Below are 17,869 nucleotides of genomic sequence, written 5' to 3' on the forward strand. Positions count from 1 at the left end.
GCTTAAAAAAAAAAAGCCCTTCTCTAGCCTGCATATTTTACAATTAAGTAAAAAAGAAACCTGATACCATAACATTTGCATTTTTTTAATACTGACTTGGTACCAAAGTACCGGATCTTTTGTCTCTGCTCACCTCTGGCTCTGAAGCTTTAGCTCCTTCAGGGTGGCAGGGATCTCCTGCAGCAGCTCAACCTGCTCTTGGCTGCGTGGTTGACCTGTAGCTTGCACTACTGTGAAAAGCACTATCTGCACATTATCCTGCCATGCTTTGTATTCTGACAGGAACTGACGCACACTACCCTCATAAGTCACTTCCTCTCCCTCTGCAAGGGCATTTTCCTCATCCTGCCAAATTGAAAATCAGGTCTTATTAGTGTGCACACAAAAGATAGATATTCTATAACACTTAAAAAAAAACAAAAAAAACAACTGTCAGCGGTTAAAGGTGACCAATATAGTATTTAGCATCAGAGGCTTATATACCTTTGCCATGGTACGCAGGAGGTGCTTAACATCAGCAAGCTGGCGGTTGTGATTGGACAGGATGACTTTAATGGAGTCGACCAGCATCTGCAGGGTTTCGGTCACTCTCTCCAGCTGCTGCTCTCTTTCCTCCTGCATGGCTTTCTGACTGGACATCTCCTGGGTGAGCTGAGTCTGTGCGTACACAAGCCACTCAGGCCCACCAATGGACAGATCCATGGCAGCACTCTGGAAAGACACAATTCAGTGCTTTTCAATTAGAAACTGACCACACCAACAGATTACGGTGAAATGTTTTTTTTTAATTCACAAGTAGTTTAAGTGATTTGAAGGGATGCACTGCTTTTAAGACTGGAGTAATTATGTTGAAAATTCAGCTGTCGTCATTACAGAAATTACAGAAGTTATTTTTAATGGCACGTTTTAGAATTTTACTGTTTTTTACTGTATTTTTTTAATCAAACTTGGTGAGCATGAGACATCATAAAACAAAACAAAAATAAAAAGCTTACCGATTCCAACTTGTGAATGGTTGTGTGTACAGTAGGGGTGCTCTGATTGATTGGCTACCGATGACTATCGGCTGAAAATCTCTTTGGGATATTTGATCGGCGGTCTCTATAAAGGCAGATCTCATAAACCGATTTCAAGCTGATGACGCTGTCGTGAGAGGTTTGGCACAACATTGTCTTAGTCTCTGTCCGGCATGGGTGTAATAATTATAATGCTGAAGGTGAGGTGCAATTCATATTTCATCATTAAATGACGTATAAAGTAATTTGAACTATCTGTGAGACAATTTCACAAAAAGTGAGTGAATCTACGCATGCGCTCTTTCGCTCTCCAAATGCACAAATGTATATAATCGGTTTCTTATTTTTATTGCATTTAAACGCGTCTATGAAAGATTTTTACTGTTTTGTGTAATAATAAATCATAATGCTGAAAAAGCATTTTTAGTAACAATGTTTGGATTCTAAATCAAAATGACAGATAAATGTTGTGTGTGCAGTAAACAGCCACGGATCAGTTGCAGACTCCTGTGTGAAAGCACAGTGAGCACCAGCTGCTTCTGCACCGCTTACGTACGAAAAAATGTCTAAAAATCTTGATTGGATCAACACTATAAACAATAATACACGATAAGGATCGTTTATAAAAAGATCGGCATCAGTGATCGTATCGGCAGATATAGATTTTGATGATCGGCCTCAAAAACCCTGATCGTAGCACCCCTAGTAGATAGAAAAAAAACAAAAAAAAAAACAGACTCACCAGTCTATGCAGCAGCTGAAGTTCCAGAGAGGAAACGGAGGTGCTGAACTGGGCAGCGTAAGAGCAGGTGGCCTGGCATCGTTTCACAAGTTCAAACAGTGTAGCATCCATGTTCAAGGCTTCTGGAGTGCGGGTACGCAGACCTTCGAAGTTGAGAATGGTGCTGCAGAGAAAAGTAACCTGGTTGGCACGCTGACTCTCCTTCATCACCATGGCACGGCGTTCTGCTATAGTGGCCTCAAAGTCCTGCAGCACTGGGGCGAGTGCAGGGTTTGCGCCACCGGCCCACTTCAGCCTCTGCTCTATGCTGCCCTCTAGACTTGCCAACTTCTCCTGCAACACAAAACCCAACATTTTAGATGAAAAGTTTTATTTCACTTTTGACACGTTTTCCAAAACATGCGACGGCGTTAACCTGGACACTGCCAATAGAAGCTTCGTCCTGACTGAGTTTGTAGAGCTTCTTCTTCATGTTGCTCAGGATGATGGAGCGAGGCGGCGGACTGACTGTCATGGGCTGCGTCCTCGCACCGAGAATGTCCTCATGCTGCCACTGATGAGAGCGAGCAGAAGGTGAAGATCACATTTATTGATGCTTCAGAAAATTTCATGTGTGAATTTCAGTCAAATCCCACAAATCCTCAGATTAGAATCTGCTGCGCTGACCAACGAAAAGCTGCTTGGTTTTAAAGTGACTATGTTATTGTTATTGACAATGCATCCTAGACCTGTTCTTTTGTACACCAAGTTTCACTAGAACTTCACAGCCACAACCGATGAAATAGTTTTTTGTAAATGTAGGCACGGTTCATACCTGGAACATGGCGATGTGAAGCTGAGTCCTCTGCAGGCTGACCTTACAGGCTTCAATGCTGACTTCCAGACGTCGTACCAGGTCCAGTTTTTTCCAGGCCGTGTCGTAGGAGCTGGCCAGCACTGTAGCCCTGTTGAGCAGCAGCTGGGATATCCGTCCTGCCTGCACCCCTTGCTCTACTGCTTTCTTGCACAGGTCATCCAGAGAAACCTTCCCCTCAGCGCCGAAGTCCTTGGCCTCCACCTGACCGATGAGATCCATGCCGAGGGCACTGAGAGCGCTGCAGATGGCCAGGCCCAGAGCCTGGGTGGGGAGCCCCATCAGCATCTGCCTCACAAAATCTGCCGTGAAGGCTTTGATGGGCCGCATCATCTGGTCTTCACTCACTACAGTGGAGCCCCGATACATGGCTTTCACTATGGCTACTGGGCCATTTGAGGGTGGAGGCTCATCAGTGGGTGTAGGACATGCTCCTGTTAGAAAAATAAGTGTCTAACAAAAAGCTTGATTCTGCACAATGACGTACTACTCTTGTGTGCTACTTTGTATTTCTTACTTTATTAATGTGTCATTGCTAATATTGAGAAAACATTGAGAAATTGTCTAGCAGATGTTTACCAGATAGTGTCTGTGCAAATGATCCGCACAGACGGAAGAAGTCTCGGATGGTCTGGAGTCTCTTCAGGAAGAAAATTTCCTCCAAGACCTGCCTGGTCTGCACATTATCAAAGAAATGGACCTGTGTAGCTCTGGACTCCCGGATCACATCCACCTTTCTCCAGGCAGCAGGCACATCCATAGAGTTCAGCTAGAGGAGAGAACAGGATTCATTTAGACAGAACTCTAATCTAATAAACATCTCAGGCATGTGATCAGCTAGGGACAAAAACAGAAGAAAAACCTGACCACGCTCATAGCCATAGTCAGCTATTTTCTTATTCATCTCTTTCCACTTCAGGCATTTGCAGTCACAATTTGTTGCGTCCATGGAACACCATTCAATATGAATACACAATAATAACATAAAAAAAGTGTTATTCTATTAAATAAGAACACACTAAATATTATTAACTGAAATATATTACAATCACGAAATGAAAATTTTTGAAGCTGAAACTGGACAGTTTTCACGTTTTTCCTCCCCATGTATTTAGCCAATTTTTTTCACCATTGCTTTAATTTAATTGGGAATGTTGACGGAGTTCTTGCTTTTTCTCAGCTTTTATTTTGGTGGAAACCCACAGGAAGACCTTCAGTGCTGACAACAGCAGATTCATAAATGATTGGGAAGACGTTTGTTGCACGCATCACATTGTCACATGCCTTGTAAAAATAAAATGTTTCTGAGCAACTGACGAGTAGCAGTTTCAGTGAAGACTTTCCCCCAGATTTTTTTGTTTTTGCTATTTTCTGCAAACATTCAGTGCCTCCCTAATTATAACTATAATGTTATTATTGTTAATGCTCTAATCCATACGCTATTTAACTGATGTGTATACCTCTCAAACTGACAAAAAAAAAGAAAAAAAAAATCTGTATTCTTTGATTAATCATACAGGTTTACAGAACATCTAAAGTGTACTACAGACTCAGGTGGTCAAATATTAGACCCCGTCTACACAGATGCATTTAGTTGTATCTGTAAAAATTTAGCATCGCACTGGTGTTTCAGCCCGGGCAGATCTGGCATTTAGGGAGTGTAAAACCACTATTTTTTTTTAAACCGTTTTCGTGCATACAGCCAATCCATTTGTTTAGTGAAACGATGATTTCATCACCCTACGTAGTCAGACACTGCTACTTCATTTAACAGCGACAAAAACATGAACAAACACTGAATGAGTGTCTATCCATTAACACATTAATAAATGTATTATTTCATATTTGTTTAGATTTATGCGCATAGTCCAAGTCGTCTTCTCTGTTTTAAGTGTATCTCTGTGGCAGAATTACAGTGCCACATACTGGTCTAGCATGTATACTACATTTTGTGATGGTTTCATGGTTTGTGTGTACATATATTTCTCGAGATGAGGAAAAAAACAAAGATCGGATAGGGAAAGCTCTGACTTCGTCTGGAGATGGCCGTAGACAATATTACACCTCTATCCAAACATGAATTACAAACTACAATACTTTTCAAATCAGTATTTTTACCTTGTCAATCAACAGTCCAAAAGCAGTCTCCAGCTGGGCAAACATGCCATCAAAAGCTACCAGCAACATCTGACCGGCACTCATCTTGGGCGTTTCCTGCCCGGAGCTCTCCATACAGCGTGGCTGGATCAGTTCTGAGTACTGGGCTCGCAGAACCCTGACACAAAACACAGTTCAGTCCATACAAATACAATAACATTACGTACTTCTTAGTAAATATTTCTATTTTCCATGTTACCTGGTGATATCCAGATAGTGGTCATCTGGATCCTCCTCTAGGCCCATGGCGGTGTTACGAAGGTGAGCCTGCAGAACGTCCCCCAGTCCCTGCAGCGAAACCCCATCTGCACACTGATCGATAAGTGCATCCAGCTCTGCTAGCATGGCCTCTAACGTATTTTCTCCCTTCAGCATGCAGCGCAGAGCCTCTGGGAAGATGATCTGACGGAAGTTTGTGTTGAGCTCCTTCAAATATTAATAAAAAAAATGTTTAAGAGGGTGGAAAACCATCGGTGAAACCACTTTATACCATTAAACACTGAGAACATTACCTGAAGGCAGGTGTAGACGCCATTGGCCAGGTAGACAACTTGCGAAGTCTCTGCAAGGCTGAGGATGTCCAGGTCATGTGACAGAAGCTGGCACTGCTGCAATAGCTGCACAAGGCACGTGATGTTTCCACTCATGCTGCAGAGCTCTTCTAGGAACCAGGCACCATCACGGGACGTCAGCTCCACCAGCTGCTCTCCGGCACTGGCTGCAGCTCCCTCCATCACCAGGTTACGCCTGCAAAGCACACAAACACTGAATTCTCAAATTCTTTAAGATCACTGGGAAAAAAAGGCACAGAGGACCAGTAAATCATTTCAGCAACAAATGAAGATTTTCACTTTCTTGTAGTTTTTTTTAGACTCAGACCTGGTGAGGGCACAGAGGGCAGAGACGACGATGCCGGCCAGGCTGAAGGACCCGAGCTCGGCGTCCTCGTGCAGGAAAACCTTGATGCAGCGCTCGATCTCCTGCAGCTGCTCCTCACAAATGGGCACACCAGCACCCTCTGCCTTCAGACGCTCTACCTGCCGCAGCAGCCGAGTGTTGGTTTCTGCTGCATGGTGCTGCAGCGCCATCTCGATGCTAGACAGGAACTGACATGAGGCAGGAGGGGGCTGGGGTGCAAACTGCATTTCATATCTGAAAAGAAAATAGGTATTATGATATCAAATTAATTAAAAGGACATGGAAAAGTCCATTTTAAAAATGCAAATCATGCAATAATGTAAAAATGATAACAGTTAATACAAATGCATGATTGATTTTTCCAGGGCATGAGAACCTTTATATACATTCAAAAGTTTGGGTTCAGCTATTTTTTTTACACTTATTAAGGATAAAAAGCTTAAATAATATAATATTACTACTAATAATATTATTTCACAATATTACTGTTTCACAGTACTTTTGATCAAATGAATGCAGCCTTGGTGAGCATGAGACTTCTTTAAAAACATTAAAAAAATCTTACCAACATCATACTTTTGATCGGTAACGCAATAATAAAATGCTATCGTTTTTTATTATATGAAGTTTGACCAATTACTGATGGAAAAGCAGCCAAAAAGTGTGAACAAAAGACAATCAGTAGTTGCTCTTACTGGTGGTAGATGGTCTGGCAGTGATCCACGGTCAGGTCACACACCAGCTCCTCCATCCACTGTTTCCATGTATGAACCCTGTGTCTGAGCAGCACTGCACGGGGGTACAGCAAGGCCACGGTGGCATAACTGTGCAGGTGCTCGAGACAGCCTCGCAGCTGAGAGCGCCGCTGCTGTAACAGAGCGCTCACCTCCGCCTCCAGTGCCTCACACTGGCTAATAAGATGTGCCTGGCCTGCATTCTGCAAGAAAGAAGTTGCTGGCACGTAGCTAGGTGGACCTGCAGTTTACACAAAACAAAGGAACAAATTAGAAGTTTGCAAGAGCTCCTTTTGCTTCTCATTAAACTTCAGTTAATATTCTGTAAAAGAAAGACAAAATGATCTGCACCTAAATCAATAGGGCTACTGATCTCCTGGAGGAGACTGGCAAGCTGGGTGGCCTCTAAACTGGCAAAGGCAGCATGATACTGAGAGATGCACTGATCCAGATCCGACAACTTCCCCTGAATAGCATCCTGTACAGTTCTCTGCCTGGACTGCAACTGAGTGTGCTCTGAGTATCTAGAAAGAGATGGGAGAAAGAACTTCTAATTTGTCCCATCAAATCTACACTATTACACGATCAAGCAATAATTGTGACCAGCTGAACATGATTTCTTGGTCTCGTCTGCTGACCTATGCTCCAGGGAGTGGATGGGATGATCTGCTCTGGTGTCAGCTCCCTCCAGGAACTCCATCTCCTCCAGCAGCTTGCCCTGCACTTTCTCCACTTGTGTGAGCTGCTCCTGCAGGTTTAGGTACTCATCCACTGCCTCGTCCACCTGCGGCAGCACTCCAGTCATCTCATCACGGTTCTTGAACCAGTTCACCTATATATACACAAAAAAATAAAAATAAATTTGTATATCGCTTTTCACAATACATATTGTTTCACAGCAGCTTTACAAAGAACAATGTTAATGGGTATTATACGTCAACATCTTCATGCCTTACAATGGCACTTAGCATATTAGAGCTGGGCGATAATACCATTTTCATTTGGTGACAAATACAAGAACCAAAGCAGTTGAGAACTGCTATATGATCACTCCATGTAAGTATACTGCATGTATGCAGATAAAGTTGTGCACATTTTTAAATCCACCTTTTTATTTTGTACTGAAATAAATCAGACAGTTGAGATTTAGATATAGTTCAAATTGCTCAAATTGAGTGTACTTCATACATGCAGACAAAGCGGGATATAATATACATTGGACTTTATATAGCTTAATAATTAATAAGTTTGGTTCCCCTAAATATGTGATATACAACATGGCTCAACCAGGGGCAACAGTTTGAGGATTGAATACCTGCTTACCCAACCAATGTCATGCAGCAGGAGTGTTGAAGAAATTCATTATTTAAGCAAATTCATATACTGAAATCAACATACCTCACATTTAAGGCCAATGTACATATTTGTATTATCTGTACTTAAAATTCTCACCTTAATCTCAGCCACACGGGAGGAGAAGAGGCTGCGTGTGATGTCTCGCTCCATCTCTCTCTTGCTCTGCTTGTTCTCTGCTTGCTGACCACCACCTCCATACACAGCCCCCGCAAAGCCCACCTCGCCACCTGCTGTCCAGTCCACCAGCGGGTCATAGACAAACGCCTCCAAAAGAGTCAAGAGGGTCTCTCTGCCACGGCGCATTATCTGGATGACCTGAAGGGGAAAGGACACCGTTTAAAAAGTATATGCATGCTCTAAATTAAACATTAAATGAATCATTCCCATTCATGAGGAATCTCATTTTTACCTGTTCACAGGACAGTCTAAAGATGCCCTCCACCCCTGTGACCCCCAAAGCGGTCTCAATATTGTGTGTCATACGGAAAGGAACCTTCTCTGGTACTCTCAGGCTTTTTCCTGTTAGGATGACGAGGTATGTAAATGTCTATGCCAAATGAAGTATGTTTTGAGTCATTCTCAAGTGAACAAGCACTCACCCTTCTCAAAACAGACGTTGTAGTCAATGTGTACCACCTCACCAGTGGTCATATCTATCAGCACATTGTCGAGATGACGATCTCCTAATCCAATGATGTATCCCACCATTGACATTACAGCGGTGGATCTGGCATAAGACTAAATGAGACACACAAGATTGGTTAATTCTAGTGTAAGGCTCTTACACTCTGCTGAACATAGGTAGGACATGTGAATAGTGGTTCCTCTGACCTGAGTCACACTCCACCACTCACTAGGGGTGGTACAGGAGCACCAGAGCTCCTTTGCCAAGAGGTTAGGAGGTGTAGCCTCCATCAGCTCTCGGAGAACGTCTCTCATGACACTCAACGGCCAGTCACGGCGCGACACATCCAAACTGAGCCCGACAGCCTTTAAGGCAGGACTGATCTTACTGTAATAGAGCTCACTGGGCCGTGGAACCATGGGAAGATTTGGAGGTTGCTGGAAGGAGTCCTGTGCCTAAATTTAAAAAAGGTACAAGATTTGGTCAGAATTTAAAAATCTTCCTTCACTTAAAGGGAATCCAGTCAATAGGTCTGCACTATTTACATCAACTGAAAATGACAACTGGGATTTTTTATTTGCATATTTTACTTTTATAAATGATCTTAATTTTTATGCAACAAATGTTCTTACAAAAATCCTGTAAAACAATTTTTCTGAAGCACTCTATGCTAATTTTCCCTCTCACCTTCTGGGCTTGGACCACAGCCTCACGCTGTTGCCAGCGTTTGTACAGACCAAACAGAGGAGTGGCTCCATCCACCCACTGGATGAGTCCTGATCTGGTGCCCAGCGGTGTGACAGAATAATGACGGGCGTGAAACCTTGGGCTCTCCTGTTGGTTCACTTTAGTGAACATGGTGTTGACGATAGACAAAAACTGCATGATCCTCTCATCCAAATGCAAGTCCTCCAGTCCTAAAACGCAAAGATAACGTTTACATGAGCACATAGCATGTATTAAATAGGATAATTCACACAAAAATAATTAACTGCTCAATTTATATGGATTACTTTTACAGTGCCTTTAATAGTTTTGGTGGGAACGGAGGGACAGAAATCTCAAGTAATATGTATATTTGTGTTTGAAGAAGAACTAAAGTCTTTGAAACGAGTTTTTGGTGATGCTTTTAGCAACGTTTAAAACTCATACCTTTGAATAGGTAAGGATAATTTCTTCCATCAGAGCCTAGGAAGTAGAGCTTCTTGGGTTTGGTTTTAGTCGGCAGGATGGTGATGGTATTGCCTACGCTCTGGATGGTGACTGCGTCTGTAGCAGACACCTCCCCTGGCAGAGCCATCTCTGTGTTGCTCATGGCAGTCAGGCGGGGGCTGATCTCATCTAGCTGCAGGAGGTAACTAGCCCGTTTTTGTGCCCTTTGCTGCAAGCTCAGCATGATCTGTGACAGAAAGGGGTAGTAATACAAAAGCTAAAATGCACAGCATGCATATGAGCAGTTCACTTATGCACACAACTGTCCTGACCTGTTTGAAGGGCACCCAGCTGCTGGCAGGATTGGCTGGATTAAGAGGGCTCCTCAGTCTCTCTAGAGCATTTTGGATGGCCTCTCCGTACGTCTCCTGAAACCACGCCTCGTGAGGAGTCTCCGAAGGAGCAGCCGTGATGCTGCATACGTGATCCAGTGCAAAAACCACAGGCTTCATCAGAGCAGAGTGCTTCTCTCTCATAATAGCCACCTTCTCATCCCTAAACCACAAGAGATTGAGAATTTAAATGATTTTCCAAGAGGCACGAGTCACTCACTAATGAAGTTTCTCCTTATATATTTATTTCCAGGGTCGTGACTTACTTGCGCAGAGTGTTGTTGTTCTGAACTCTTTTCACCTCGTCCTCCAGCTGTTGAATCCTGCGCAGAACGTGCATGTGTTGCTGCTGCAAGACCCCCAGCCAGAGCTCGTCCCAGAGCAGAGTGACCCTCCTCAGCTCGCCCACCAACAACTGCACCTGCACACGCAAGGATCATAAAAAACTCTTAAACACAATGGCCTTTAACACAAACAGACACTTTCAGAACAGCAGAGTCCTTTCTGTAATACCTGTAGCACCATGGTGGGGTTGGCAGAAGAGAGCTTGTCTACGATCTTGCTGTAGCAGTCCTGCATCATGGCTTGGTCTTCGCTAGAATACATCATGTCTTCCCCGCGGCTGCTCTCTTGAGAAGTCGGCCCGCTGCCTGTCTCGCTCTCACCTCCACAAAGAGCCTCTCCCTGCATGTTCCCAAGAAGGGTTGGCAGGGACGACGGCAGCTTATTACCTAGAAGAGATGAAAATGACATTTTTCTTCCCCAAAGAGGTAAAATTTCTATATATTATCACTAAACTGAGAACTGACTGGTTGTTTAATGTCATCATCAAAGCATAAATCCAGAGCATTTTCCAATTGTCTTCAATAAAATAAAAAAAAAAGCAAGCAGAGTGATGAGACACTGACTATAGTCTCTTTGGCATGTTTAAGTGCAAATATTGGCACTTTTTTTTATTTTTTTATAAGTGTTTTGATCAACTCTTTAACCCGTTTGGGAAACCCTGGTCTGTTGCACTGTAGTAATTTAAAAAAAAAACTCTTAACACTAGCTTGCTCTATTCTTTTTCTATTCTATCCGTTTTCTTTTTATTTATTCTATTATTTAAAAGCCCTTGCTAAATGTACTGTGTTAAGCTAACTGAGACTTGTTATAGCACTTATATTTCATTGCTCTTTTGTTGTTTTTGATTGCTTCCATTGTCCTTATTTGTAAGTCGCTTTGGATAAAAGCTAATGCTAAATGAATAAATGTAAATATTTGGCCTAGATGCATGGTCCCAGACCACTAGAATATCAATATATGTAAAACAATGTTTAGAGAAACTTTTCGTTCACCATGGGTCTATCAGGTAGGCAGCTAAAAAGTGCTCAAGCAGCCCTAGTTTTAAGAGCATCTGGCATTTTCATCCGGCTAAAAATGTTTATGCTTCAGTGGACACATGGCCTAAGGTAGCCAGGATGTCCCCGTCTGGAAATACAGCATGTACCTGCAGCCTGAGCCTCTCCACCAAGTGAGATGGATCCAACAATGGCAGGGTAGAGGATAAGGTGGGGTGAATCTTGGGCGACTCTGCACAGCAGGCTGCAGATGCTCTGGCGGATGTAAGCCTCAGGGTGATTTAGTCTGGAGAATAACTGAGGAATGATACCTAGAGAGATAACAGAGATATTAATATTGCATGAACAGAAATAACTATCTACATGATGTAAAGAGGAAAGTATTCATTACTGTATCCATGTTCAAGTTCTTACCTCTCCAGGGTGCAGTGGGGGTGGATGCCAGGCCGTGCTCCAGACCCTCTCTTAATTCCCCAGCATGCTTCACAAGCAAGCGCAGCAGACGGAGGGTTGCCATGACAATGACATCATCGCTGCTCTGTTTGCTGCTCTGGTTGTTCAGCAGCAGCTTGGGGTCGTCTTCATCTATGGGCACCTGATGATCAAGACACCAAGAAATTTGATCGATTTCTGTTTTAGAAATGTATCACTGCATAAACATTAGAGGAGAAATCCTCTGACCTGCCCAGCGTTGAGTTTGAGGAAGGTGAAGTATGCTCTGCAGGAGACCCGGTACAGGCTGAAGATTCGGTCAACCACTCTCCTCCACACCCCAATCAGCCCATCGGTCACAGTGTCCTGCACCTCAGACAGCCACGGACAGGCACCCAACAGCTGTCTGACGATCACATCCACCATGTCGTCCTCCTCATCCTCTTCATTCTGCAAGGCCATGTCCTCATCCTGCACAAAACCAGAACTATTCACATCCCCATCGCAGATAAATGAACATCAGCATTAACATCCAGGCAGAAATCTACAAGGTAAAATATCTTTAAAGAAATTTAGATTTTTATTTTAAATGTACAGTTTAAATCAATCAAAAATGGAAGTAAAACATAGCATTCCAAAAGAATTTAATTTGAAAGATTGCTGAAAAATAAACACTAAGTAGACAGCCTAAAGGCCCATTTTACCGCCGCGGGCACCGCTGCCGCGGCGTCTGTAAAGTGCATTTGCAGCTTTTGACTGCTGAGTGGCGCTTTAACCACAAGTTATCAAACAAGTGCATCAAAGCACATTTTCACAAATAGACGTCAGTTTTGCCTCGCTGATGTGTTACATTTGACTGCTTCAGTCACGGAAAATGAAATAAAAAGACTATAGTTAAAATATTTAATATATTTAAAATGTAATATTCACAGATGAAAGTTTGGTACTTATGAAGTTATGTGCATTTATTAGAACGAATTCAAGCAGGATAAATGTCAAGCCTGTGCCTGAACCTGTGATTATATTTTCTCTAATCTACATGGTATTAAACAATATTTTAGATTTGATACATTTAAAAGGTCTGCAGTATTTATATTATATGAATTATGTGTTATATTATTCAAAAGAAACTGTGGTTTACTTTGCATCTGAGCATTAAAAGTGGTAGCCTATTTTAGGAGGGTAGCCTACATGGATTAATATGCAATGTTAATATTTTCATATATTATGCCTATATTTAATTTATATTTTAAAATTCCTTTAATAAAACAACATGCATCTTTGTTATTCGTTACCTGTCCTTTATTTTGACATAACTTCTTGGAAAAAAGACATTTGTCTGTAAACAGATTAAGAAATTGTTGCATGTTTAAACGTGAAGCGCAGTATAATTTCATTCACATTTATTATGCCTAATTAGCCTAAAACAAGAAACAAAATAAATTAAACCTGCACGATTTAGCTAAATCTTTGAAACTCTAAAGAATGGAAGGATTAATAAACCGTCCTCACGATTAAACTCAAGTTCTCTCATTATAAATCAACAAATTGCACACGATGTAAAAAAGAGCTTCATTAACTGACAATATTTGATTTTAAAAGGGAGCCTTCTTTACTTGCTTTTAGTGCTGGGCGATAGCATACGGCCTAAAAAAAAAAAAATCTGATTTATGATTTAAATCGATTTTAAAATCAATATTCAAATGATAAAGAAATTTTTCAAAACACGTTTTAATATAGTTATAAACTTATAACTGAGACAAGATGATAAAAAACTAATGTTATTACCTTAATGCTGGAAATAACTATTTTATTTTATTTTTTTTATTATATATTATTTTTATTATTATTTATTTTTTGTTAATAGTAGCCCATCAGCTGTGCAAATTTTGTTTGTGAAGAAAATAACAGTACATTTTTGTCAGTTATTTTATCTAAACAGATCGATTAATTTCTTCAAGATTTCAAAATCAAATAGCCTACTGATAATGTAGTAGCACTGTAAGATCACATTTGTTTGAATGCATTATTGCTAAAGCGATTGCGTGTGAATGTGCTTTATGTTTAAATCATGCTTTAACCCGAAAAAAATCAGTAAAAGAAACAGACAAACTCATATAGCCTTTAACATCCCACTCGACTATTGCAGTCATTATAACCTGATCAAGCCATAGCTAAATATGTTTAACATGAATTCTTGCTGAATATGAAGTTATATTACGGGCTGTTGGCATGAATTGTACTCGTGATAGAGGCTCCAGTCAGAATCACACCGCTGCGCTCATCCTTTGCTTTCAAACAAACCGATGTAAATTACAAATTCGAGTTATTTGATAAAATCGATTTATCACCCAGCCCTACTTGCTTTCATATTACTTAATGAAAAAAAAAAAAATTAATGCAGCTGCATTTAAATGCAGGTGAGTAAAATGTGCAAGATTTGCACTGCATGTGTGATGGTAGATGTGCAGCTTTTATTCTTATTTATTTTGTCTTCATTACAAATCTTGTTTGGTTTCATTTTGGATAATTGCATGTAAAATATAATTTACGTTGTAATGCAAAATTTGAATTAATAATCATATGCAAGTATTTGTGCAAAAATTATTAATGCGCATTAAAAGACAGGGCACATTCATATTCAACATTCAACAATCTGTGAATGTTGCATTTCTCTGTCGGAGAGAGCCAGCACTGTGAATTTCATCTTGCAGCAGACAAGAAAACATTTGTTTATTAATAAATAATTAAAATGTCTCATTTTTCACAATTATTAGAATACTTCTGCATGTACTTTGTGGCAAACTTAATGCATGTGCTTGAGCGTGGAATATTAAGATTTGATTATGTAAATGTAATATAAACCTCTGATTAGTTGAATATAACAAATAAACGACTAGAACTAGAAAAATCTTACGTGGGGACAGACCATTTTTTAGTCTACAACCAAAACAACAGTCCTATATAAACCAGTTCAGCAACTTTGAAAGCCTCATACACTGTCCATATGAAAGAGCAAGAGATTCACACCTTTATCTCGACCCCCACAAGCCACACATAACTAACCCCAAAAACCCAACCCCCTCCAGCTGAACAGAATTCGGTCTGTGTTTTGGCTCTGAGGAACGGTGTGTTACTCAGCTGAAACATGCCTGCACTCAGCAGCACTACTCTTTGTATTCATTATATTCTAGCAGCCCATATTATTATTTTCACAAGACCATAATGATAATAACAAATCATCAATTAATAATTATTTTACGAAAATCATTGTTATTTGTGATCGTGGGTATTTGCGGAAGGCTTTAAGTCCAAGCGGAATCCTCTGCTCCTGTCTGCTGTTTGACTTTACTGAATCAGATTGAGGCGAATACAACTTATTGATCATGAGACCAACATTTAGCAAGCAGGAAAACATTCATTCTACCTGAAGGAAGGAAGGAAGGAAGGAAGGAAGGAAGGGAGGGAGGGAGAGGGAGAGGGAGAGAGAGAGAGAGAGAGAGAGTGTGTCTAGGGCTATTCTTAAACTTTGAGCTCATTATATTGAACTACAAATCCAAACACCAGAACTGTTATGCATTTTATGAATAATGAAATGTTATGAAAAGTATGCATTTTATTTATTCACATGCTGTATGGTTGTTGGTATTTAGCAGTTAAAACCTATTTTTAAACTTGAATTTAAATACTATTAAACTAACTTTAAAATATCAAGGAGTTTATAAATTAAAAAGGATAAAATGTCACAGTGCATGTTAAATAGCCTAAATGAACTTGTGTTAATAATATAATTAGAACTAACAATATAATTAAATTTTTTTACATGAAAAACTCTGGGACAGCAACCTTTATCTCAAACATTTTTAAATCATCCACAGCTGAGCAACACGAGAGCCGAGACGAGTCGACCTGGTACTGGTAATGGAAAAGCGCCATTACTGTTAACCCAGAGTAACAAATTTTAATGGATTAATCGCCTTTTTTCATTTGCTGCATGTTTTCTTTATTTATTTATTTTTAAACACGCTAAAAAATAAATTAAGTTTGTGAGAGAAAAAAAAAAATGAGTCGTGTATAGGTTTCATTTTAACGGATTAATCACCTATTTTCGTTAGCTGCATTTCTTTTTTTTTTTATATATATAATTCATGTATAAATTGCATTTTATTACATTTAGAAATAATAACGCCTGGCCTAATAATGTTATCATGTACAAACAGGATATATTTAGTTCCCTTCACTTTACAACAAATCCTTTAAATTTAACAAATATATCAGAACAAAACAAGAATTAAAAATATAGAATTCTAATTGATAAATATAATTGCAGTATATAATAATATAGGCTTAGCTATAAACAAACAAAATAATAATTAAAAGCTAAGCATAAGGTAAGGTTGGGCTTTCTCATTCTCTCACTCGGGAAAAATCTGTTTCCATTTTTGTGATGTTGCCCATTTGAAGGTTAAGTATTATTCATGAGGTAAAATAGGCTTTGTTGTTCACGCGTGTTGCAGTATCGATGGAAAAAAATCATAATTAACAATATGTGGAGTAAGTGGATCGCTGCTAATGCTGAATGTCTGGTGAATGACTGCTGTTTCCAGTGAATATGTGCACGAGACACAAGCGCGATCAAACAGCAGAAACAGAAAATATTTGAATAATTTTTGGTCACACATAAAGCATAATTAAAAAATGCAAAGTGTTAGTAGTTTGAAAAAATCAAGAATAAAAAGAGAGTTAATAATAATTATTGCTAAATGCTGGACCGTTCCCATTTCGCTCTGCATATGGAACCTGAAGATTTTTTTTAAACCAAGAATGAACCGAAATGAAAATGAAATGAAAACATTTAGCCTTTTATCCATATATATATATATATATATATATATATATATATATATATATATATATATATATATATATATATATATACACACACACATATACATACACACACACACACATACATGGGCCTTATATTTATTTACTGTTTAATAACAGTAGCATGCATATGATCCTTTGTGTAAAGGTCTTTTAATTTTTGATGAGTACACTGTAGCCTAAGACTAGCTTACGTTTTAAAATTAACTCACTGTAAATGTTTGAATATTTTTTAAAGACGTTACCATGTTATATCATAATGTTATTGTTGTTTTACTTCCTTTTATTTCATTTTACAATTACATTCATTTCGCAATCCGTCCCTTTGTGCCACCTGGCGGTAGTTTCGCGAATGATTTTAACACGCGACTGAATTACAGTTATCCGTGGCGGTACACGCGGCGGTAAAGCCCAATTAGGCTGTCTACCTACTGTATCTCAGTTTTCAACACTGATAAAATGTTTGAGCACCAAATCAACCCACTAGAATCATTTCTGAAGGATTATGGGAAAGTGAGTGGAGTAACTTAATAATTAAGAACACAATTTCTAAATATTAAAATATAAGTCATTTTTAAATCATAAAATGTTTTTTTTTTTTATACAAAAACTAACATTTTGGCCTTGGTGAGCATAAAAGGTCTCCTTCAAAAACACCAATGGAAGAAAAGAAAAAAGCACCAACGCCAAACTCTTGAACTACAGTATATTTAAATGAAATGCCTATGTTTTCTAATATTACATTTCTATAGTGTATTTCAGGCTCATTTACAAACTGTGAACTCCTTAACCTGAATTCCAGCTGGGCGACACATGGCTTGACCCAAAATGCCGAAAATGGTCTCTTTGTCCTCATCACTAGTGCCTGCTGGGAGCAAGTCCTCGATTTCTTTCTTCTCTCCAAGCAGCAACGGAACCCCTTCTCCTTGACTATCGACAGACAGAATAAACAAAACATCAGTATGAGCATATCACTTGTTTTTTTTTTTAAACTAACATTAGCAACGTTATGGAGAGAAATACCTGGCATTGTCCACAACCTTCCTGCCCCATCTGTACGCCCAGCTGGCCAGAGCAGCCCATGATTTGGCCACTTCAGGAGCTTGAGTAGTTGAAAGCTGGTACAACTGGCCAAGGACGAAGTCTGGCTCCCCAACACCAACACTGACTGAAAACAGAACAAACAAATCTTCAAGATAATTACTAAAAAACAAAGACAATATTAATCAAACACATACACACTGCACTGTAGAATGCAATGTGAT

General features: G+C 39.8%; 1 protein-coding gene across 1 annotated transcript in view; it reads right to left on the bottom strand.

The window, feature by feature from the left end:
* LOC132145293 (serine/threonine-protein kinase SMG1) overlaps positions 1-17,869 on the bottom strand; it is a 41,781-nt gene that overhangs the window by 3,699 nt on the left and 20,213 nt on the right. The window contains exons 32-58 of the mRNA XM_059556192.1: positions 17,628-17,772; positions 17,396-17,534; positions 11,967-12,188; positions 11,700-11,880; positions 11,435-11,596; positions 10,459-10,676; positions 10,212-10,366; positions 9,886-10,108; positions 9,554-9,800; positions 9,089-9,318; positions 8,608-8,856; positions 8,376-8,514; positions 8,186-8,295; positions 7,873-8,091; positions 7,059-7,252; positions 6,772-6,944; positions 6,382-6,661; positions 5,648-5,920; positions 5,281-5,515; positions 4,968-5,194; positions 4,730-4,886; positions 3,191-3,380; positions 2,573-3,045; positions 2,174-2,311; positions 1,759-2,091; positions 484-711; positions 134-345 (exon numbers count right to left, since the gene is read on the bottom strand). Coding sequence (XP_059412175.1) covers positions 134-345; positions 484-711; positions 1,759-2,091; positions 2,174-2,311; positions 2,573-3,045; positions 3,191-3,380; positions 4,730-4,886; positions 4,968-5,194; positions 5,281-5,515; positions 5,648-5,920; positions 6,382-6,661; positions 6,772-6,944; positions 7,059-7,252; positions 7,873-8,091; positions 8,186-8,295; positions 8,376-8,514; positions 8,608-8,856; positions 9,089-9,318; positions 9,554-9,800; positions 9,886-10,108; positions 10,212-10,366; positions 10,459-10,676; positions 11,435-11,596; positions 11,700-11,880; positions 11,967-12,188; positions 17,396-17,534; positions 17,628-17,772 — 5,752 coding nt within the window. The remainder of the gene's footprint in view (positions 1-133; positions 346-483; positions 712-1,758; positions 2,092-2,173; positions 2,312-2,572; positions 3,046-3,190; positions 3,381-4,729; positions 4,887-4,967; positions 5,195-5,280; positions 5,516-5,647; positions 5,921-6,381; positions 6,662-6,771; positions 6,945-7,058; positions 7,253-7,872; positions 8,092-8,185; positions 8,296-8,375; positions 8,515-8,607; positions 8,857-9,088; positions 9,319-9,553; positions 9,801-9,885; positions 10,109-10,211; positions 10,367-10,458; positions 10,677-11,434; positions 11,597-11,699; positions 11,881-11,966; positions 12,189-17,395; positions 17,535-17,627; positions 17,773-17,869) is intronic.

The sequence above is a fragment of the Carassius carassius genome, chromosome 1 (genome assembly GCF_963082965.1).
Source record: "Carassius carassius chromosome 1, fCarCar2.1, whole genome shotgun sequence".
NCBI lineage: Eukaryota > Metazoa > Chordata > Actinopteri > Cypriniformes > Cyprinidae > Carassius > Carassius carassius.